A 22598-nucleotide genomic window follows, 5' to 3' on the forward strand; every position below is an offset into this window, starting at 1 on the left:
CCCCGCCCACTGCGGCGCTTGCGCCTCCGGACGGGAGCGAGGGAAAGCGCAGCTCGGAGCCGGCTACGGCGGCGCGCTGAGGACAAACCACGCAGGCGTTGCGCCGTGCCACACCACTTCAGGGTTGACCTGGGCAGCCATAGTTAAGGGAGACCGGCTGGAGACCAAAGCCAGAGGCGAGCAGTGGGCAGTGTCGGTGTTCGAGTCTGCCCACAGAGGAGACTTTAATCACAAAACGGGAATTGTGGTGAGAATAACGACAAATTATAATAAAAACAGCCTCATTGCCTTGCGTGGAGGTGCATACTACAATCGTAAGGAAGGATTAGAAGTTCTAGTCCGGCCTAAGCAGCCGGTGTCTAAAAACTAAAAATTCTGGTGTGGTGGCTCAAGCTTGTAATCTTAGCCCTCTAGAAGCTGAGTCAGAAAGACTGGGGATTCAGGGCCAGCCTGGGCTACATGATCCCCTTTCTCAAATAGTATAATTTATATATACATATGTACCTACATATTTTAATATATATATTAAAACAGAAAGCCCAAAAGAAGTGCTTCCCTCAAGACAAAAATAAGAATGAATGAGGGAAGGGGACTGGAGAGATTGCTCAGCGGTTGAGAGCATTAACTGTTCTCGCAGAAGACCCAGGTTTGACTCCCAGCACCTACATGGCTGCTAACAACCATCCGTATCTCCAGTTCAGCCCTCTCTGTTCTTCGTGGCCACTGCACGAAGTGCACTTACACACATGCAGGCAAAACACTCAAAAATAAATTTTTTAGCCTGGCATGGTGGCGCATGCCTTTAATCCCAGCACTCAGGAGGCAGAGGCAGGCAGATCTCTGTGAGTTCAAGGACAGCCTCATCTACATAGTTCCAGGCCGGCGGGGGGCGGGGGGGCTACAGGGAGATCCTGTCTCAGACCAGGCTGGCCTTGACCTCAGAGATCCGCCTGCCTTGTGTGTCACCATTCCTGGCTCAATAAACCAAAAAAAAAATTTTTTTCAAAGGAATGAATGAGGGAAAAGCTCCCTATGCTTAAGGGACATTATGACAATTACATCTTAAGTCCATAAGCATGAAAAATGAGGCAGGGGCTGGGGATGTAGCTCAGTTGGTAGATTACTTTTTAAAGACAGGGTTTCAAGAGGCTGGAGAGATGACTCAGTGGTTAAGAGCAATGACTGCTCTTGAAGAATTGGGTTTGAATCTTCGCACCCACTTGGCGGCTAATAACCAGTTTCCTTAACTCCAATTCTAGAGGATCTGATGCCCTCTTTTGACCTCCTCCGGCATTGCACAACATGGGTGCACCTATCTACATGCAGACAATGCACTCATACATAATTTTAAAAAAAACAAACAAAAAATGACAGGAGGGCTGGAGAAATGGCTCAGCGGTTAAGAGCACTGACTGCTCTTACAACTAGGGTTTGATTCCCAGCACCCACATGGTACTAACTGTCTTCCATAACTCCAGTTTCAGGGGAATCCAACATCTGACCTCCAAGAGGGCATTGCCCAGCACAGGTGCACTTACACACATGCAGGCAATATACTCATACAGATAAAATAAAATTTAAAAGACGGGATTTCACTGCTCAGCCATAGCTGCCCTGGAACTCCCTGTGTAGACCAGGCTGTCCTGGAAATCACAGAGCTCCACCTGCCTTTGCCACCCAAGTGCTAGACTTAAAGGTATGTACTACCATGCCAGACTATAGTACTTGCCTAGTTTACAGGAAGCCTAGGGTTCTATCCCCAGCACTTCATAAACCAGGTCTGATGGTACACACCTGTAATCCCAGAACTGGGAGGTAGTGGCAGGGGAATCAGAAATTCATGAGCTACATAGCAAGTTCAAGCCCAGCCTGGTCTACATGAGCCCCTGTTTATAAAGAAGAAGCCCCACTATTTCATTTTACAGATAAGAAAACAGACTTAAAGATTAGGTTATTTAGGGGCCTGGGAGATGGGTCAGTGGGTAAAGTGCTTGCTGTGCAAACATGAGGACCTGAGTTCAGAGCCCCAACATCCATATTAAAGCCAGTCTGAACCCCCAGTGCTGGGGGTGTGGAGAAAAGTGGATCCCAGGAGTTTACTGACCATGCAACCTAGCCGAAACAGCTCCAAATTCAGCGATATGTGTCTCAGAAAATAATGTAGACAGCTGGAGAGATGACTTAGCAGTTAAAAGCTTATACTGCTCTTGTAGAGGACCTGAGTTTCAGTCCCAGCACCCACATTGGGCAGCTTACAGCTGCCTGTAACTCCAGCTCAAAGGGGATCCAATGCTTCTGACCTCTTCAGGCACTGCACCCATGTGTAATACACACACACACACACACACACACACACACACTTACTTGCTCCCATTCTGGCTCTACCACATCCTCAGTTCTGAGGACTCACCTGGTTAAGGGAAATACTTGCCCATCTCACAAACTAGGCAGCTTAAAACAAACCTGCTGTCACCCTTCAGTTTTTGTGGGTCAGAAGCACAGGCATAGCATGACTGGATTCTCTGCTCAAGGCCTCACAAGGCTGAAATCAATGTTAGTGGGCTCTATGGTCTCATCTGGAACTTCAAATCATCCCTAAGGTCATTCAGGTTGTGGGAAGAATTCAGTTCCTGGAGGTGTTCAAACTGAGTCTTGGGTTTTTTTTTCTTGCCACTAGTCAAGAATATTCTCAGTACCCTCGTGACCTCACCACATGACCCGCTTTTCTAGGCTCTCTCAGTACCACAGTTTATTTCTTCAAGCCAGCAGGAGAGTATTTCTCTGACATTTCACTCTCTTCATTTAAAAGAGACCTCTAGAAGCCTGGGAATGGTGGTACATACCTATAATCCTAGCACTTGGGGAGCAGAGGGAGGAGGATCACCACAAGTTTCAGGCTAGTCTGGTCTACATAGAGAGTTCCAGGCTGGGCAGGAGTTACACTAGGAGACTGTCACAAAAACCCAAATAAATAAAGTAACACCTGAGTAGGTTAGGCCCACCTAGGGTAACTCTGAAAAACAAACTTAGTTTCTTCTAATTCAATTCCATTCTGACAACTGTCTGGACATAGAATCAGCTCTAAGACTAGCTTCCACTTCAGACATCAGTCTCAAGTCCAGGCCTCAACCTGCTGGGTAGCCAGCCTATAAGGAGAGTTCTACAACTCCTTCCCAGAGTATGTTAGTTTGGAAGAGGAGCTCACAGAACTTTGGGGAAGCACTATGGTGTTTGTTCACTTTCCTGAGGCCTCTACCTGTTAGCAGCCCAGAAGGTCTCTGAACCCTGTCCTGGTTTCTTATGAAACTGTCAGTGCACAAACATGATCATTGTGTGTATAACAGTATAGAATATGATTGGAAGGACAGGGTATATAGTGCAGTGATGATGCAATTTGTGTAACATGTTTGAGACCCTAATTTTAATTCCCAGTACAGCAAATAAATAAACAGAAAGAAGAGAAATGTGATTGGTTAAGTTATATGTGGTCATAAAAGTTACACTTACCATCTCAGCACTGGAGGTGCTGAGACAGGAAGAACAGCACAAGTTTGAGACTAGCCTGGGCTAGTTAGTGAATTCCAGACCACCCTGAAGTGAGACTTTATCTCAAAAGTATAATAAATGCTGGAGAGATGGTTCAGCAGTTAAGAGCACTTGTCGAGGACTTCCAGAGGACCAGAGTTCAGTTCTTAGCGCCTTCTTTGGGTGGCTCACAACCACCTATAACTACAGCTTTCAGGACCCAAAACCCTTTTCTGGCCTCTGAGAGCACCCCACACACATGTGGGGTACACATATACACATAAATAAACCACACACATGTGGGGTACACATATACACATAAATAAAATAAATCTTTTTTTTTTTTTTTTTCTTTTTGAGACAGGGTCTCCCTGTAGCCTCAGCTGTCCTGGAACTCACTATGTAGATCAGGCTGTCCTTGAATTCACAGAGATCCCCCTGCCTCTGCCTTCCAGGTGCTAGGATTAAAGGTGTGCGTTACCATGCCCAGTGATAAAATAAATCTTAAAAATAAAATAAATGGATGAATGATTAAATAAATAAATAAAAGTTTTAAAAATGTAGTAAGATAAAAAAGAGTATGATCTATGCTAGACCTATCCAGATTCTTCTTGATTTTTCTGTGCCAGTTCTGGGGCATGTGTTATTTTTCCCTTGCTGTGACAAAATACCTGACAGAAACAAAGGAGAAAAAAAATTATTTTGGCTCATAATTTCAAAGGGCTCAGTCCAGTCATAGCAGAGAATGGATGATGAAGCAGATCAGTTTATCATGACTGGCCAGGAAGTAGTGCAGGAGACAGGAAGTGGTCAGGGATACACCTACTTCCTGTAGCTAAGGCCCATCTCCCAAAGTTTCCAGAGCCTCCCAAAATAGCACCACCAGCTGGGGTCAGTCATTCAAAATATGAATTTATGAATGGTACTTCAGATTCAAACTACAACAGGGCAGCACCTCTTTTGAAATTAGGGTGTTAAAATCTAATATCAGACAACCTAAGTCAGAAAACTCTATGGCTGGCCCCAAGAAAAAGAGTGGAGGAAGATTAGAGTGTATTTTTAGTTTCTGTGATTTGCCTGGGGACAGAGAACGTCATTTCTTAGAAAAAGGAGCTGATAAAAAGAGGACAGAAGGTCAGATAGAATGCTTTTTGAGACTTGCATCTGCCCCAACATTATAATAAAAGACTATCTTTTTCCTTTAGCACTCTGAAATTGTTCTGAAGCTGTTCCAGGAACCAAGGATAAATACTTGGGTAAGACACATTTACTGTTCTAGTCATATAGCAAATGACAAGGCCTAAGGGAGTTATGAGCCAGGAAATGTGAACGAAACTCAAAATGTACACATCATGCTATCAGATGAACTCAAAGTATGCCAGTTGGAAGGCTGATCTCAGGAGTACTGGCCTAGCAAACCCAGAGATTTTGCCCCTACTTGAGAGGAGGGGGTAGGACTTGAATATTACTAGGTATAATCTTGGGGGCCATCATTGAATTCAGCCTCTAACCTGGGTGTGGTGGCACATGCCTTTAATCCCAGCACTCAGAGGCAAAGACAGGCAGATCTCTGTGAGTTTGAGGCCATCCTGGTTTACAGAGTGAGTTCTAGGCCAGCTGTGGCTACAGGGAGACCCTGTCTCAAGAAGAAGAGGAGGAGGAGGAGGAAGAGGAGGAGGAGGAGGAGAAATAAGAAGAAGAAAAATGAATTCAGCCTCTAAGGAAGAGGGTTCCTGGCTGTTCCCAAGTTGATCCTCAGGTGTCTCCCCCAGGTCTCAGCCCATTCCATTGTTTCCAGCTGGAACGCCTTCTCTGGTGGACTCAAACCAAATGTCTTGGTTCTTGGCCACTGTCACCAGGAGTCTCTGTCTCTACAAACTCTTGCTTTGAAATCTCTCACTCCCTCTGGAGAATCAGCAGCTGAACCCTTCAGAAACATCACCGTTCCCAGTGGATCAGCCTCTCATCTTTCTGCTGAAGTCTAGAGCCATCACCCTGGAAGAGTTGTGACTTTCCTGAGGGGCTTCCACGTACTAAGACATTGTCCCACTATGTGACTTTCTCTTTCTTTTTTTCATTTTTATTTATGTATGTGTGTTGGCACATGTGTGTCACGATGAGCATGTGGAGATCAAAGGACAACATGTGGGAGTCAGTTCTGTCCTTCCACCATGTGGTCTTCAGGCTTGTCAGGAAGCACCTTTAATCCACTGTACTATCTTGACAGCTTTTTTCCTTCCCTTCTTCCTTCCTTTCCTCCTTCTTTTTCTCTCTCTCTCTTTCTTTTTCTTTTTTTTTTTGGGGGGGGGGACAAGGTCTCTTATGTAGTCTAGACTAGCCTCAAACTCAATATGTAGTTGAGGATGAACCTGAACTCCTCATCCTCCGCCCTCAGCCTCCCAAATATTGGAACTACAAACTTGAGGCACTACTCTCCGCTCACCATGTGAATTTATTTTATTTTATTGATTGATTTATTTACTTTTTATTTATTTTGGTCTTTTTGAGACAGGGTCTCCCTGTAGCCCCAGCTGTCCTGGAACTCACTATGTAGACCAGGCTGGCCTTGAACTCACAGAGGTCCTCCTGCCTCTGCCTCCTGAGTGCTGGGATTAAAGGTGTGTGCCACCACACCCAGCTTATTTTATTTTTTTTTAATATTTTAATATTTTTATTTTATGTGTATGAGTCTATTACCTGCATGTGAGTGCACCCATGTCGTACAGTGCCACGGAGGTCAGAAGAAGGCTTTGGATTCCCCTAGAACTGGAGTTAAGGACAGTTTGTAGCTGCCATGTGGGTGCTGGGCATCGAACCTAGGTCCTCTGCAAGAGCAGTCAGTGCTTTTAACTGATGAGCTGTCTCTCCAGCCCCTTATCATGTGAATTTCACAGGAAAGAAAAGAAAGAAAAACTATCATCTCTGGTGGGAATTAAATATTAGTTGGAAAAAAAGAAAAAGGAACCCTGCTATGAAGGCTGGAAATGACCCCGGGTTATTAGTTTGAGCCAACACATCTTCCTTAGTAGAGCACCTCCAATGCTGTGGGCCTCACTGACTAAACATGAACAAGGGCTGAGAAGAAATTACATGCTCCACTGTGGACTCTGCCACATGCCCCTGGCAAGTCACTCCAACTCACTGACCACATCTTTGTCATATAGTAAGTGGGAGTGAAAATAATGGGACCTATTTAACAGATTAATAGTGTGCTGTTAGGAAGATTGCCTGAGAAAATGCATATAGCATCTTGGCTGATACCCAGGAAGGGCTTGAGAGACAGGAACTGTTTTCTAGAAAAAGCCCCTTCCATCTGGATGTGGTAGCTCATGCCTGTATCTCAGTACTCAGATAAACTGGAAGTTTGTCACAAGTTTGAGGCTAGTTTGGCCTATCCAGCAAGTTCCAAATTAGCAAGTTTTTCCCCCCAGTCAGGTAGGTTGTAAGTTGAGGCGTGGCTCAGTCTATTTTACATTGCTACAGCAGAGGATCTGAGATTGGCTGATACAATTTTGGGTCTGGAATATGAGCCCATGTGTTAAGCCAGACGTGGTGGTGTACACCTTTAATCTCAGCAGAGGTAGGCAGAGGTAGGCAGATCTCTGTGAGATTGAGGCCAGCTTGGTCTCCATATTGAGTTCTAGGTCAACTGGGGCTACAGGAGAACCCCCCACCAAAAAAGTCCATGTTTTCATGTGTTAAGGTGTGGTTATTGAGAGAGAGAAGTTAGGTCACTGGTGGGGGGCAGTGCTCCTGGTACTTTCCTGTTTCTCTTTTTGCTCTCTGGATGTCATGATGACAACACACCTCCTCTGCCACATGCTCCCATGATGATGTACTATACTGCCTCACGCCCAAAGCTCCAGGGTCAAATGACTATAGACTGTCATGCTGCAAACTGAGCACCCAAATAAAAACTCCTTTTATTAAGTTGCTTGTCTTAGGTCTTTTGTTACAGTAATGGAAAGCTGATAACACACTGGGTGATTATAAAGAAGAGAAATGTTTTGGCTTAAGGTTCTCGAGGCTGGTACTTTTATCTGGCATGGGCCTTCTTTCTGTGTCATAGCATAGCAGAAAGCAGCACATAGCAGAAGGTTAAAGTGAAGGTAAGAGAGCAATACAGAGACAAACCCACTTGGCATTAATTCACTCATGACAGTGGATCTCTCATGATTGCATACCTCTGAAAAGTCCTAGTCTCCGTACCATTACAACAGCCATTAAATTTCAACATGAGGGCCAGAGAGATGGCTCAGCAGGTAAGAAAGCCTACCGTTGATCTTGACAATCTGAGTTCAATTCCCAGAACCCACTGGGTGAAAAGAGAGAATCAACCCCTGCAAGTTTTCCTCTGATTGCCACATATGTGCTGTGGCACATGCATACCTCCCATAATAAAGAAATAAAATAATAAAAAATTTCATGTTTGCTTCAGCAGCACGTACACTGAAATTGAAACAACACAGAGAAGATTAGCATGGCCCCTGCACATGGATGACACGAAAATTTATTCCATATTAAAAAAATTCTCAACATGAGTTTGTAGGGGATAAATACTCAAATCCTAGGAGGAAACAAGACATAGAGGGAAGCGAACAACACATCACCTGGGAAAAGGGGGGTAAAAGTGATGCTATGGAGCTGGGCATGGTGGAACATGCCTGTAATTCCAACTACTTGGGAGGCTGAGCCAAGAGGAGTATAAATTCCAGTATAGTTTGTGCAGTTTAGTAAGACCCTGCCTCAGAAGAATTTAAAGGCTATGGAGCTGGAGAGAGAGCTCAGTGGTTAAGAGCACTTGCTGTTCTTACAGAGGACTCAGGTTGGTTTGTAGTACACACATGGTAGCTAACAACCATTAGTAACTCTAGTTCCAGAGGGATCCAATGTTCTCTTCTGGTTTCCACAGGCATTGCACACATGGGTGCACTTACATTTGGGTAAAACATTCACAGACATAAAAATAAATAAAAAGAATGTTAGGGCTAGGGATGTAGTTTAGTTGATAGAGTGCTTGCCTGGCATGCACATAGCTCTGGGTTCAATCCCCAGCAACACATGAAACCAGGCATTGTGACTCACACCTATAATCCCAGCAGCAGGGCAGTGGAGGCAAGAGGACCAGAGGTTCAAGGTTATCCTCACTTACATATTGGGGCCAGCCTGGGGATGTGGCTCAGTGGTAGAGCACTTGTCCAGCATGATATAACTCATACATTATATAAAACCCTTTTAAAGCAGAGAATCACTCAGAGTTTAGTATATTTATTGTGCAATCTAATCATCATAACTGTCTAATTCTAGAACTTTTTCATCTCCCCAGAAAAAAACAGCAGTCCAAGAACGATGTTCCCCTTCTCCCCACCAACTGTAGGCAACTTCTAATCTTTCTTCCTTTGTGGTTTACATTCTTTTGTTTTCATTCCTTTTTTAAAATCTTCTGGTTTGGGAGTTTGAAACCAGTGCCTCTCACATGCTAGGCAAGCGCTCCCATTCCACCACTGAGCCCCTTAAATGTTTGTGTTTTTGTTGTTTTATTTTGATTCATTATTTTTATTGGATGTGTATGAGTATTTGCCTACATGTATGTATGTACATACACCACATGTGTGCTGGTGCCTGCAGAGACCAGAAAAGTGTCAGATATACTAGAACCAGAGTTACAGATAGTTGTGAGCAGCCATGTGGATGCTGGGACTAAAGCCGTGCTTCACTATATCCAGCCCCTTAAATGTTCTTATTTTGAGACATGGTCACACTAAGTTGCCCAGGCTGGCCTTGAATTCACTCTGTAGCTCTGGCAATCCTTACATTTTTCATCCCCCTGCCTCAGCTTCCCAAGTACTGAGCTTTCAGGCCTATGCTACCAGGTCCAGGAATAGCTTGTCTTCTGTAGACATTTACATAAAGGAAATCAGATAATGTGTCATTTTAAAATTTTTATTTATAGCAGGAGTGGTGTCTCATGCCTTTAATGTCAGCACACAGGAGGCAAAGGCAGGTGGATCTCAGTGAATTCAAGGCCAGCCTGGTCTGCACAGTGAGTTCCAGGCAAGCTGGGGCTACAGGGAGCCCCTGTTCAAAAAAAAAAAAAAAGACAAAAAAATTTTTTATTTATTTGGGTCTGTCCCCCCCTCACCTTTATTTAGGGTCTTACTGCAACCTCCAACCAGGCCTCCTCACTCTACCTCTAGAGAGATGGAATTGCAGGCATACAACACTACACCCAGCCTTAACTACCACTTTAAAGACCTGCTTCTAGATGAAGGTACCTTCTAAGGTACTGGGGCTTCAGATTTCTACATAGGAATTTTGCAGATATATAATTTAGCACATAACATTAATCTGTACTCATTTTTTCCTCCTCTATAATTTGTGTTCAATTATATCAACATACAAGATGGGGCATGGTGGCTCATGCCTTTTATCCCAGCACTCAGGAGGCAGAGGCAAGTGGATCTCTGAGTTCCGGGCCAGCCTGGTCTATATAGGGAGTTCCAGGTCAGCTGGGGCTACCAAGAGACCCTGTCTCAAAAAGACCAAAAAGACTAAAACAAAACAATTATATCAACATACCTGATTTAATTTTTAAAATTTTGTATTTATGGGCTGGAGGGATGGCTTGGGTGTTAAAGCCTCGGGCTAACAACCAAAATTTTTTTTGTAATTATTTATTTACTTATTATGTGCATGAGCGTTTTGCCTGCCTGTATGTGTGAGTACCCATGTGTGCAATGCCCATGGAAGCCAGAAGAGAGCATTGGATCCCCTGGACCTCGATTACTGACAGTTGTTAGCTGCCATGTGGGTGCTGGGAAGCAAAACCAGGTCCTCTGGAAGAGCAACCAGTGCTCTAAAATGCTAAACCATCTTTCCAGTGCCTACAATTAAAAAAAAAAAAACATTTATCTGGGGCTGGGCATGGAGGCGCACGCCTTTAATCCCAGCACTTGGGAGGCAGAGGCAGGCGATCTCTGTGAGTTTGAGGCCAGCCTGGTCTACATAGGGAGTTCCAGGTCAGCTGGGGGGGGCTACAGGGAGACCCTGTCTCAAAAAGACTCCCCCGCAAAAAACCATTTATTTATTCATTCTGTGGGAGTTGGAGTGAGTGTGTCACAGCATGCAAGTGGAGGTCAGAGGAGAGTTGGTCCTCTCTTTCTACCCTGTGGGTGCTGGGGATCACACTCAGGTTGTCAGACTTGATGGCAAGCACCTTTTCCACTGAGTCATCTTGCCAGCCCAGTATACCAGCTTTTAACCCTTCATCATCTGATGGATTTTACTTCCACTTTGGGGGTATTCATAGGCTTCTATGAATATTAATGTAGATGTTCTTAATATGGCTGTATTTATTTCAAATATATAAATCAGCATAATTTTCATGGTTACAAATCCTATCAGCTTTAGAACGTGAAAGCCAGAAGCAAGACATGAGCACATTACTGCTCTCACTTAACATTGTTCAGATATTTCCTCCAACACAATTGGAAGCTGTCATGTTCACATTTTTTGTATGGCCATATGTTTTCAGTTCTTTGAGGTGTATATCTAAAAATGTCACGTGAGCCATATAGTAACCCCATATATAGTAACCCCGTATAAATATGCAGAGACACGCATTTACATGAAAGACGGGTCTCTGTAGTCATGTGCTGTTTGGACTAGGTCCCAGTTCCTCAGTTTCCTCTCAGAAATCCCAGAGCCTTGTGCTTGGAGTTCCTTAGGCTCTCCTCCCAGCTGAGTGCAGTCTGCCCTTCCATGAATCACCGCTAGGGGGCAGCTCAAAGCAGTTCTGCAACCATGAGCGTCTCTCCAGAAATGTGTATCAGATCAAATCATGGCTGAGCGTTGGTGGTGTAGATCAGAAACAGGGCTGCTTGCCTAGCGTGTGTGAGGCCCTAGATTCAATCCCAGCACAGCAAACAAAACCAAACCCCCAAACCCACCACCACTACCACCAAAAAAGCTGAACAAACAAAAACAAACAAAAAACCTGAAAGTGAGGGGCAGCAGAGCAGATTTTAATTTTTTAATATAATTTTTGGGAATTAAAAAATTACATTTATTTACTTACTTATTTCTCTCTCTTCCTCTCTGGGCATGCACATAGCATGGCACATGTGTGGAGGTCAGAGGCAACTTGCAGGAACTGGTTCTTTTCTATGGAGTGGATTGAATTGAAGATTGTCAGTGTGGTTGCTGAGCCATGTTCCTAGTCCAATTTTGTTTTTTAAGACAGGGTATCACTATATAGCCTAGGCTGGCTTCAAATTCCCAATCCTCCTACCTCAGCCTCCCCAGTGCTAGGATTACAGGTATGCACCACCAAGCTTGGCAAAAGAAGCAGTTTATTTATACATTTGTTTGCTTTATTTATTTTTTAATTTTTTAAATTTGAGGACAATTTTATTACAGCTTAAAAGAAAAACTTGGGACTGGAGAGATGGCTCAGCAATTAGGAGCATCTGTTGCTCTTCCAGAGGACCTGAGTTGGGTTCCGAGCACCCATGTCAGGTGACTCACAACCACCTCCAGCTCCAGGCAATCTGAGGCCCTCTATGGTTTCTGTGGGCACCTGCACACACATACATGCACGGGGCTACAGGGAAACCTGGTCTCAAAAAAAGCCGCTTGCGTGCTGGCACATGCCTTTAATCCCAGCACTCCGGAGGCAGAGGCAGGCAGATCTCTGGGAGTTCAAGGCCAGCCTGGTCTCAATAGTGAGTTCCAGGACAGCTCGAGCTATAGGGAAACCCTGTCTCAAAAAGACCGAAAAAAAAAAAAAAAGATCAAAAAAAAAAAAAAAGATCAAAAAAAAAAAAAAAGATCAAAAAAAAAAAAAAAGATCAAAAAAAAAAAAAAAGATCAAAAAAAAAAAAAAAGATCAAAAAAAAAAAAAAAGATCAAAAAAAAAAAAAAAGATCAAAAAAAAAAAAAAAGATCAAAAAAAAAAAAAAAGATCAAAAAAAAAAAAAAAGATCAAAAAAAAAAAAAAAGATCAAAAAAAAAAAAAAAGATCAAAAAAAAAAAAAAAGATCAAAAAAAAAAAAAAAGATCAAAAAAAAAAAAAAAGATCAAAAAAAAAAAAAAAGATCAAAATAAAATAAAATAGAATAAGAAAATAGAAAAAGAGGGTATGGTTAACCAGTAAGGGTGCACTTGATTCAGTCTACAAAACAAAAATATTTTATTAATGATTTTTTAATTTTGTGTATATGTGTACAGGCGTATTGCCTGCATGTATGTAAGTGTGCAATGTCTATGGAGGCCAGAAGAGAGTGTCGGATTCCCCTGTAACTAGAGCTATGGATGGTTGGTAGCTGCCATTTGGGTGCTGGGAATTGAACCCTGGTCCTCTGCTGAGTCATCTCTCCCAGTGACTGCTTCCACCTTCTGAGTGCTGAGATTACAAATGTGCACCACTAAGCCCAGTTGAAAGATAATTTAATGCTGTACCTCTTGCCACTACAATACTGAACCTCAATTAATCTTGAAAATCAACTGAAACTTCTGTTAAATGCATATTCCCATGTCCCTTTGGGTAGATTATTCTAGTTTTTATTTTCGTACTAGTGGGGATCACCCAGGACCACACATCTTGGCAAATACTCTACCCTTAGCCCTGCTCCTGGGAGATACTGACATGTTAATTTGAAGTTCAGCCCAGGCCACTTTTTGTTGTTGTTTTTTGTTGTTTTTTTTTTTTTTTTACTTTGAGACAAGGTCTTACTATGTACCAGCTGGAAGTCACCATGTATACTAGACTGGCCTTGAACTCACAGAGATCTACCAGTCTCTGTCTCCTACGTGCTGAGATTAAAGGCGTATGCTACCATGCCCCACCTACTACCACTTGTATTTTTAACAGGTGATATTTATTTTTTGTTTTTTATTACATTTGTGTGTGTGTGTGTGTGTGTGTGTGTGTGTGTGTGTGTGTATGCCACAGTGCATGAGTGGAGGTCAGAGGACAACTTGAGGTAATTAGTTCTCCCCTTCCACTTTGTAGGTTCCAGGGATTAAACTCAGGCTTGGCAGCAAGCAAGCACCTTTACTGGAAGAGCCATCTAACTTATCCTCAGGTGATTTTTACAATAATCCAGGTGGCCTAGTATTATCATCTCCCTTCTCCCCACAAAGGTCTGGCTTTTATCTTACATCTTAGAAGGCAGAGGCCCAGAGAAGTTACTTGTCCAAAATCACAGGCTATATTTCTCCAAACTTGACCTCTTCAACACACCAGACATACTTGTCAGCATGACCCAGAGTATAAAATCCTCTCTCTGTGCAGGGCTAGAAACTCTGATAAGGACCTTCACAAACACCTCATGTTCCTTCTCCCTATTTTGACCAGAGGCAGTGAGAAGGCTTATTTTGTTAGTTACCTGTGGCTTCTCTCACCAAGTACCATAGGCCAGTAGCTTAGCAGTCAAAGAAAAAAAATTATTCTCGGCTCTGGAGGCAATAAGACTGAAATCACAGCAAGGTAGGGCTGTGTTCTCTAAGCCTCCAGGGAAGGATCTGTCCCATGCTTTTCCCTCAGCATCTGTTCTTTTCTGGCCATCCTCTGAATTCCTTTGCTTGTAGATGCATAACTCACTCCAGTCTTTGTTCCTGTCTTTATATGATTTTCTTCTTCCCTCTGTGTATCTGTTTACATATCTCATCTCTTGTAGGACCACATTTTAAAGATTTAGTTGTATTATTATTATTATTATTATGTGTATGAGTGTATTGCCTACATGTATGTAGGTGCACCTGTGTCATGCAATGCCCTCAGAGGTCAGAAGAGGATGTTGGATCCCCTGGAACTGGAGTTACAGGTGGTTGTTAGCTACCATGTGGGTGCTGGGTCCTTTGTAAGAGCAGCCAATGCTCTTAACTGCTGAGCCATCTCTCCAGCCCCCTTATATTATTTTTAATTATGTGTATGTGTCCATGTCTGTGTGGGGGTATATGCACATGAGTACAGGTGTCCTAGGAGGCCAACTTTCCATGGAGCTGGAGCTCTAGGCACTTGTGAACTGAAGTAGTATTCACTCTTAACTGCTGAGTCATCTCTCCAGCCTGGGACCACATTTTATATTTAGGACCTATCCTTTTTATTTTTATTTTATTTTGGTCTTTTTGAGACAGGGTCTCCTTGTAGTCCCAGCTGGCCTGGAACTCACGATGTAGATCAGGCTGGCCTTGAACTCACAGAAATCTGCCTGCCTTTGCCTCCGGAGGCCTGGGATTAAAGGCTTCTGCTATCATGCCCAGCTAAAGCCCATCCTATTTTAGTACAACCTCATTTTTATTTATTTTCATTTTGTGCTGTGGGTAGAACACAAGGTCTTGTATATTGTAGGTAAGACTTCTTCTGAGCTACCCCTCCAGTCCAATTTCTCTTTCTTTTTTTCTTGAGATGGGGGTGTCATTATGTAGCACTGATGGCATGGAACTCACTATGTAGATGTATTAATTACTTTTCTGTGATAAAACACTGTAACCAAGGGAACTTATAAAAGGAAGAGTTTTATTTGTCTTGCAATTCAGAGGGTTAGAGTCTATAATGGCGGGGGAGGCATGGCTGCATAGGTGGCTGGAGCAGAAAGCCAGGCACTCATATCTTCAAGCAGGCACAGGAAGCCAAGAGCTGGATATCTGGCAAGGGTTAAAAATTTGTAAAGCCTGCCCTCAAGTGATGTGCTTCCTCCAGCATGGCCACAGCTTCTAAAGGTTCCATGACCCTTCCCAAAGAGCACCACAAACTAGGGACCAAGTATTCAAATACTTGGAGCCTATGGGTGACATTCTCATTCAAACCACCACAGTAGACCAGGCTGGCCTTGAACTCAAAGAGCTCTGCCTACCTCTGCCTCTGGAGTGCTGGGATTAAAGGTATGCATCACCACACTCAGTCTCTCCTCTCTCTCTCTGCTGAGGATTAAATCTATGTAGGTCAGTGTTCTACCACTGAACTGTTATTTATCTTCAGCTGTCTTTTTGCCTTTTGAGACAAAGTCTCACTAAGTTGCCTAGGCTGGCTGGGAATTCATTCTAGCCCAGACTAGTCTTAAACTTGTGATTCCCTGTCTCAATTTTCAGAGTTGCTAGGATTCCAGGTCTGTGCCACCTAGGTCCAGCTCCAGTACAATTTCTTTCTTTCTTTTTTTTTTTTTTCAGTCTTTTTGAGGCAGGGTCTCTCTGTAGCCCCAGCTGGCCTGGATTTGCAATGGAGACCAGGCTGACCTCGAACTCACAGAGATCCGCGACCACGCCCGGCAAGTAAAATTTCTTAATTTACATATTCTTAAAATTTTTTAGGGGCTGGAGAGATAGCTCAGCGGTTAAGAGCACTGACTGCTCTTGCAGAGGACCTGGGTTCGATTCCCAGCACCCACATGGTGGCTACAAACCGTTCTTAACTCCAGTTCCAGGGGAATCCAACGCCCTCCTCTGACCTCCACGGCATTGCATGACATGGGTGCACTCACATACATGCACACTCATACACACAAAATAAAAATAAGTAAAATATTTTTTAAAAATTTATTACAAGCTGGGTGTGGTGGTGCACAGCTTTAATTTCAGTACTTGGGAGGCAAAGGCAGGCAAATCTCTGTGAGTTCAAGGCTACAGGGAGACCCTGTCTCAAAAAGACCAAAAAAAAAGGAAATTTTATTACATTTATTTATTCCGGGGGCAGAAGGCAGAAGGTGTCAGAGGACAATTTGTAGGTGTTGATTTTCTCCTTCCACCATATGAGTCCCAGGATTCAAACTCACGCAGTAAGACTTGGCATCAAGTGCCTTTACCAGATGAGCCATCTTGCAGTCTTTAATTTACATCTTAATACGAAAACACTGAATTTCCAGATTAGGTCACACAGGTATTTCAGGTTAGGCATTTAACATGTCTTCGGAGGGACACAAGTCTAACCACACACCTATAATAATCAAATGTCAGAAACAACCCTGGAATCCTCAAGTTGGATATATACATGCAACTGTCATGGTGACCCTATTTGGGCAGGGTACACAAGGGTCCAGATGGGACAAGGCAACTGTAGTAGGGCCAGGGGCAGCTTTGATCACTGTGTATGGGACTGGACAGTTGAGAAACTGGCTCAGCGATTTCTTATCCATTCAATCAACAACTCTAATGGCTTCTTATGTACCAGGGGCCAGACAGGGAGCAAAGCAGATGGGATCTATTCAACCATAGGCCTCTGCTTTTAACTGTCAGGCTAGTTAAAAGATCACAATCATGAGTTACAAACTGTGCCCTGAGAGTCAATCCTTTGGCTGAATTTTACTCCCCTCTCTGTCCTCCCACTTTCTTCAATTACTTCTTAACACCTGTAAGTGTTCTGACACCTAAGTGAAATAAAGGGACTTCAGTGCCCCTAGTGATCAGAATAATGACAAAAACTGGCCAACTAATGAGGTTAGGAGATGAAGGGCAAAGATTGAAGGGTGTGTGTGTTTGGCCTCTTTCCTACCTAGGCAGTGAATTTACCTTGGCAGGGTCCTGAGAGTTATGCAAAACCCCTCTTCACTGTTCAGTCCTTCTACAGTGTGTCCCCTGGAATGCTACAAAAGGAGGCCGGGTCCTGGCCAAGCTAGGGTGAAGACTTAGAAACCCTTCCTTTTCCTGGCTAGAATGGCAGGAGGTAGTGAGAGACTACTTATCCTCAGTAACTCTCAAATATGTCCCATCTCTATCTGCGTGACCACAGTTTCAGTGCTCATCCCGCTGTGGCCTTCAAGCTCCAGCTGCTCCGATACCTACCTACACAGGTATCAGAGGGAGCTTCCCAAATACCAATCAGAGCACGAAGTGTCTAGGGAAGTCTCTGGCTTCTACTGCCCTCTCTTCTACTGCCCCCTTGCACTTCAACTTCCCTGTGGTCTGGGTGTTGGCTGCTACTCCTGTCCCACCTACCTCTCTAATATCCTGCCAACCACACTCTACCCTTCAGACACACAGCATAGGCAGTAGCATCTCTCCATGCTCTGTTTAAATTCCTGTTTTAGCTGACTACCTCCTGACCCTTGAGTAATCAGCTCCATCAGCACTGCTTGGTGGATTAAATGCTCCTCAGAGTTCCATCAATATCCACCTGCCTTTGTCTCCAGAGTGCTAGGATTAAAGGTGTGAGTCACCATGCCGGGCTACTTTTGCATTTGTTTAAAGTTTTTTTTTTTTTAAAGGGTATTTATTTATTTAATATGTATGACTGTTTTGATATGTGGATACTTGGTGCCCAAGGAGGTCAGAGGAGGGCATCAGATCCCCTGGAATCAGGGTTACACACAGTTGTGAGCAGCCATGTGGGCACTGGGAACTGAACCTGGGTCCTCTGCAAGAATGGCAAGTGCTCTTAGCTGCTGAGTCTTCTCTCTAGTCCTACTTTTTCACTTTAAAAAACATTTTAAACCAGGTGGATACCTTTAGTCCCAGCACTCAGGAGGCAGAGGCAGGAGGATTTCTGTGAGTACAAACAAGGCCAGCCTGGTCTACACAGTGAGTTCCAGGCCAGCTGGGGCTACAGGGAGACCCCTGTCTCAAAAAGACAAAAAAAAAAATTTTTTTTTAAGGCTGGGCATAGTGGCTTGTGCTTTTAATCCCAGCACACAGGAGACCAGAGGCAGGTGAATCTCAGTGAGATGGAGGCCAGCCTGGTCTCCAGATCGAATTCCAACACAGCTGAGGCTACAGGGAGACCCTATCTCAAAAAACTAAAAAAGCAAGCAGACAAACAAAAAAAAAAAACATTTTAAGGGTTGGAAAGATGGCTTAGTGGTTAAGAGGACTTACTGCTCTTCTAGAGGACTGGGGTTCAGTTCCCAGCACCTACATGGTGGCTAACACCCATCCCTATCTCTAGCTCCAGGGGATCTGATGCCCTCTTCTGATATCCAACGGCATTAAGCATGAACATGGTACACTTACACATATGTATGCAAAACACTTATACACATAAAATAAAAATAAAAAATTTCCATTGACCCCTTTTTGCGTGTTCCGCTATGTAGCACATGCTGGTCTCAGAGTCACCATGTAGCTCAGGCTAGCTTGCATACTCCTGCCTCTGTCTCTGGAGAGCTGGCATTATAGGTGTGTATAACCAAGATTAGTGAAAATTTATTTTTCTTTCTCTCCATTGGATTGGGGGGGTAGAATTAATGGCTGATTGTTCTGTGATTCTAGCCTCTAGCTCCACCCTGTGCCTGAGTGGAAGCTGACACAAGACAATGAAATTGTATTGAGTAAATGAAAGCCTAGCTAGAAATCACCCATCTGACTATGAATTATATAGTTTTATGTTCTCAAATGAATTTTTTTTTGGTCTTTTTGAGACAGGGTCTCCCTGTAGCCCCAGCTGACCTGGAACTATGTAGACCAGGTTGGCCTCAAACTCAAGAGATCTGCCTGCCTCTGCCTCCCAAGTGCTGGGACTACAGGTGTGCGCCACCACGCCTGGCATATTTTTTTTTTTTTTGTGACAGGGTCTTCCTGTAGCCCTAGCTGGCCTGAAACTTGCTATGTAGAACGGGCTGCCCTCCATCTCACAGAGATCGAGTCCCAAATGGATTTTGATCTTATGACCTAAGTATCAACAGGCAAGTGGAGGCAAGCACCAGGCTGCTTGGACCCAGGATGCTCCCAATGGGGCTGTTGTGTTGAGGGTCTCTCATGAGCTTCTTCTCTTTGGTTTTGTTTTTGAGACAGGGTCTCACTTTGTAGCCCTAGTTGGCCTGGAACTCCCTTTGTAGACCAGGTTGGCCTCAAACTCTGAGATCTACCAGTCCCTGCCTCCTGAGTGCGGGGATCAAAGTGTGCCACCATGCCTGGTTCATGGCTGCTTCTGATGAAGATGGTAATGGCTGTTATGCTCAGAGGACATCGTTTCACAACACCCTCCATTCAGGTGATTCTCCTGTTGTATCTCCTGTGTTCTGGTATGACATACCACCATGTCTCGTTAATGTGGTGCTGGGGATGGAACCCAGGACTTTATGCTAAGTACTCTACCAGCTGAGCTACCTTTTCCAGCCCAGTTTATTCTTTTCCATGCTTCTTTAGGACTAGCAAACAGATCAAGGACAGGAAATCAAGCTAGATATGGTATACACCTGTAATCCCAGCACTTGGGAGGCTAAGGTAGGCGGATCAGTTCCTGGCCAGCCTGAGCTACATAGCAAGACATCTAAAATAACAAGGGTGGGCTGGAGAGATGGCTCAGTGGTTAAGAACACTGACTGCTCTTGCAGAGGACCCGGGTTTGATTCCCAGCACCCATATGGCAGCTATGAACCGTCCTTAACTCCAGTTCCAGGGAAATCCAAATTCTGACCTCCGCAGCATTGTATGACACAAGTGCACTCACATGCAGGCAATACACTCATACACATAAAATAAAAATAAATTTTTTTTTAAAAAAACAAGGGTAATTCAGGGAGGGGGCAACCAATGACAGTCTGGATGACAGGGCTCACTGATCCAAAGCACAGGCAGAGATATTAGAGGGAGAGAAGAGACCTCTCCAAGGAGCCCCTTCTTTAGCTGCAGAAACTGACCTCATCACCAGGATTTATTTCAAGGTTCTGCCAGCAAAGTGACTTACAAATATCTTCTCCCTCATCGCCTTTCCCAGGGTGCTGAGTGGCATGGGGAGGGGTCTGCTCTGAACTATATGCTGCATACCCCCCTCTTCTAGCACACAGCATGCCCCTGCCCTCACCCCCAGCTGACTTGGACTTAGGCAGAGAGGCATCTGAGGCCGTTATCTCTCAACACACAGCTGTGCAGGGCTGGAGGCAGCAGCTTATCAGAGAGCCTGCAGTGATTCACAGCCCAAGTCCCAGCTTCTCTGCTGAATAGTAATTTCCAGCAGTGGATTTGTGCTGCCTCTCTCCTCCCCCTCTCCCAAGGGTGTGCTGTCCTTTTGCAGAAAGGGCAGTGAAGGGGAGATCCTACCCCTGGGGCTCTGTGCCTGCCTTCTGGGTAAGGCTGTCCATTGGAGGAGGCTGCAGGGTTAGGAAACTTAGCAGGGTCTGTCGCCTTGGCACGATGCCCACCTCCAGCTCATCAATGCTCTTCTTTCTTCCCCTCCCAGAAAAGCAACAGCGCTGTTTCCTTTCCCTTTGTGGGTATGCAACAGGGACACAGACCCTCTCCCTCCACACAAGTCCCTGAGCCCAGAGGAAGAGAGAGGCAAGGAAGGCAGAGGAAGAGAGATAGAAGCAAGGGAGTGGACAGCACGCCCCTTGCACCATTTTGAAGCTGCCCAGTCTGTATCTGACCTTGACAGAGGCTAATAAGGCTGGAGGCTGCCAGGCCAGAGTGGTCTCTACACAGGTGGATGGGTAAGGAAAAAAAACAAAAAACAAAAAACAAAAAACAAAACAAAGCAAAACTGGGGACAGAGCCATTTTCTGTTTGTTTTATTGGAAGCAAGACTCCTGGGGTAGGGCTCAGGGGAGGAGGCATGGAAAGTTCTGTTCTGCGCCCTCCCTCTCTGCCACCAAGCAAAGGGGGATATTAAAAGGAAGGAAAGTTAAAGAGAAACTGTCTAGGACCAGGGGCAGAACAGGGCTCCAATATTTCTGATGCCCCTACCCTCAAGCAATCAGTTCCATGGTTCCTGCCCTCAGTCAACAGCAAGGGTGATTCTAATAGTCCTCGCCTGCCAAACTTCATGAATGCCGGGTGCCTTTAGCCTCTGTGAGTCCCCAAGAAGGCTCAAGTCCCACTGTCCACCATTCCCTCTCTGAAAAATATCCCAGTATAGCCCATAAAAGGTGAGGGCGGAGTTCTGTCTTCAGGCTACATCCCAAGAAGTTTCCTTGAACTCTACAGGATCCTCTCTTGCCATTCCTGTCGCCACTCATCTCAGATGGTCTGTGCCACTCATCTCAAGAGCTGTGTCCAAGAACGTGGGCTCCTGAAGACCCAGGCATAAAAGAGGCATGTGAATGTGGTGGCGTGGGGATATGTAAGATCCAGTCGGTCTAGGTGGCTCAGAGTCCGGTGTTCTCAGGCAGTCGGGTCCTAGTTCCCAGCCCCAGGCTCAGGATGAGACCGCTTAGCAGTGCCTTCTCCAGCTGCGGATTCCCCTAGGCTCCTCTTGGACGTCGTCACCGTTGGCGGGGTCGAAAGACCAGGACTGAGGTTCGGAGGCTGGTAGCCAAGTTGTCGCGGATCCAGCGCATCCTTTGAAAGTAGGATGGCGAGGCTCGGTACATTCTTAAGTACACTGAGACTGGCGGCCGGCTCGCCAGGCGTCTGACCCCGCGTGGGCCCGGGCGGGAGGCTCTGCCACACCTCCCGCACGCTCCGGTAGCGCAGCCGCGTGACCTGGTGCAAGCCCGCCAGGCGGCGCTTGAGGATCTCGGCGCACGTGACGGTCTTGGTGGTGGCCCGGCCGCAGCCGCTGAACACGATGGCGCGCGTGGCTGGCTGCGCCATGCTGGCGGTGGCGAAGGCAAGCAGGTTGCGGATCTTGCTGCCCTCCTTGACCCGCATGTGCACAGCATCGGGCGCCAGATCCGCGAAGGGGCCAGAGCCCGGGATGCCCCCCTCGGCACCGCCCCCGGCTGGCGCCTCCTCCGAGCGCACCTTACGGAAGTTCTCCATGCGCCGTCGTCGCTTGGACCACTGGCTTTGCCATGGGGCCGCTTCAACCCTGGGGCTGCATGGCTGCGGGTCGCGCCACGCGAGGCCGGGCAGGGGTAAGGGTACTGGAACAGCGAGGAAGCTGGAGGGAGGGCTGGGGATGTGCAGTCTTCGGCTCAGACTTCAGCAGAACGGGTGCTGCTCTACTCTGCGCCCTCGGCGCCTTGTGCTCCGCGCCTTTAGCAGAAACCCCGCCTGGGAGCCAGAGAGGCCACGCCCCTTCCTCAGGCTCCGCCCCAACCCTGCGCGACCCGCCCCTGTCCCAGCCTCCCTAGCCTTTCAGATCAAGAGCCGGTGCTCAGTTACTGGGGGTGGAGTGGTGGGAGGGGAGTGATTTGGGAGGCGAAGTTCCCCTAAACTCACCATCAGTCCTCGCTGAACCAGCCCTCATGCAGGAGCAAACT

At 45.5% G+C, this 22598-nt stretch overlaps 1 protein-coding gene, 1 long non-coding RNA gene and 1 other non-coding gene across 3 annotated transcripts; 2 read left to right on the forward strand and 1 right to left on the reverse strand.

The window, feature by feature from the left end:
- Window positions 1-116: 116 nt before the first annotated feature.
- Window positions 117-6075, forward strand: LOC115070928. The gene is made up of 3 exons (XR_003850041.1): window positions 117-247; window positions 4731-4781; window positions 5298-6075. It is a non-coding gene; the product is annotated as an uncharacterized LOC115070928 (long non-coding RNA).
- A 1879-nt stretch (window positions 6076-7954) lies between these two features.
- On the forward strand, window positions 7955-8057 carry LOC115070950. Its single transcript, XR_003850058.1, has one exon. It is a non-coding gene; the product is annotated as a U6 spliceosomal RNA (small nuclear RNA).
- Window positions 8058-20948: 12891 nt separating this feature from the next.
- Window positions 20949-22598, reverse strand: Rpp25 (ribonuclease P and MRP subunit p25). Its single transcript, XM_008836520.1, has one exon. It carries the CDS (start codon window positions 22153-22155, stop codon window positions 21571-21573), a length of 585 nt encoding a protein of 194 aa, XP_008834742.1. The 5' UTR covers window positions 22156-22598; the 3' UTR covers window positions 20949-21570.

The sequence above is a fragment of the Nannospalax galili genome, unplaced genomic scaffold, assembly GCF_000622305.1.
Source record: "Nannospalax galili isolate Female #2095 unplaced genomic scaffold, S.galili_v1.0 scaffold54, whole genome shotgun sequence".
In the NCBI taxonomy this organism is placed as follows: Eukaryota; Metazoa; Chordata; class Mammalia; order Rodentia; family Spalacidae; genus Nannospalax; species Nannospalax galili.

Coding starts and splice junctions, on each gene's coding strand:
- Rpp25 (XM_008836520.1), bottom strand. CDS start 22,155: ATGGAGAACTTCCGTAAGGTGCGCTCGGAGGAGGCGCCAGCCGGGGGC.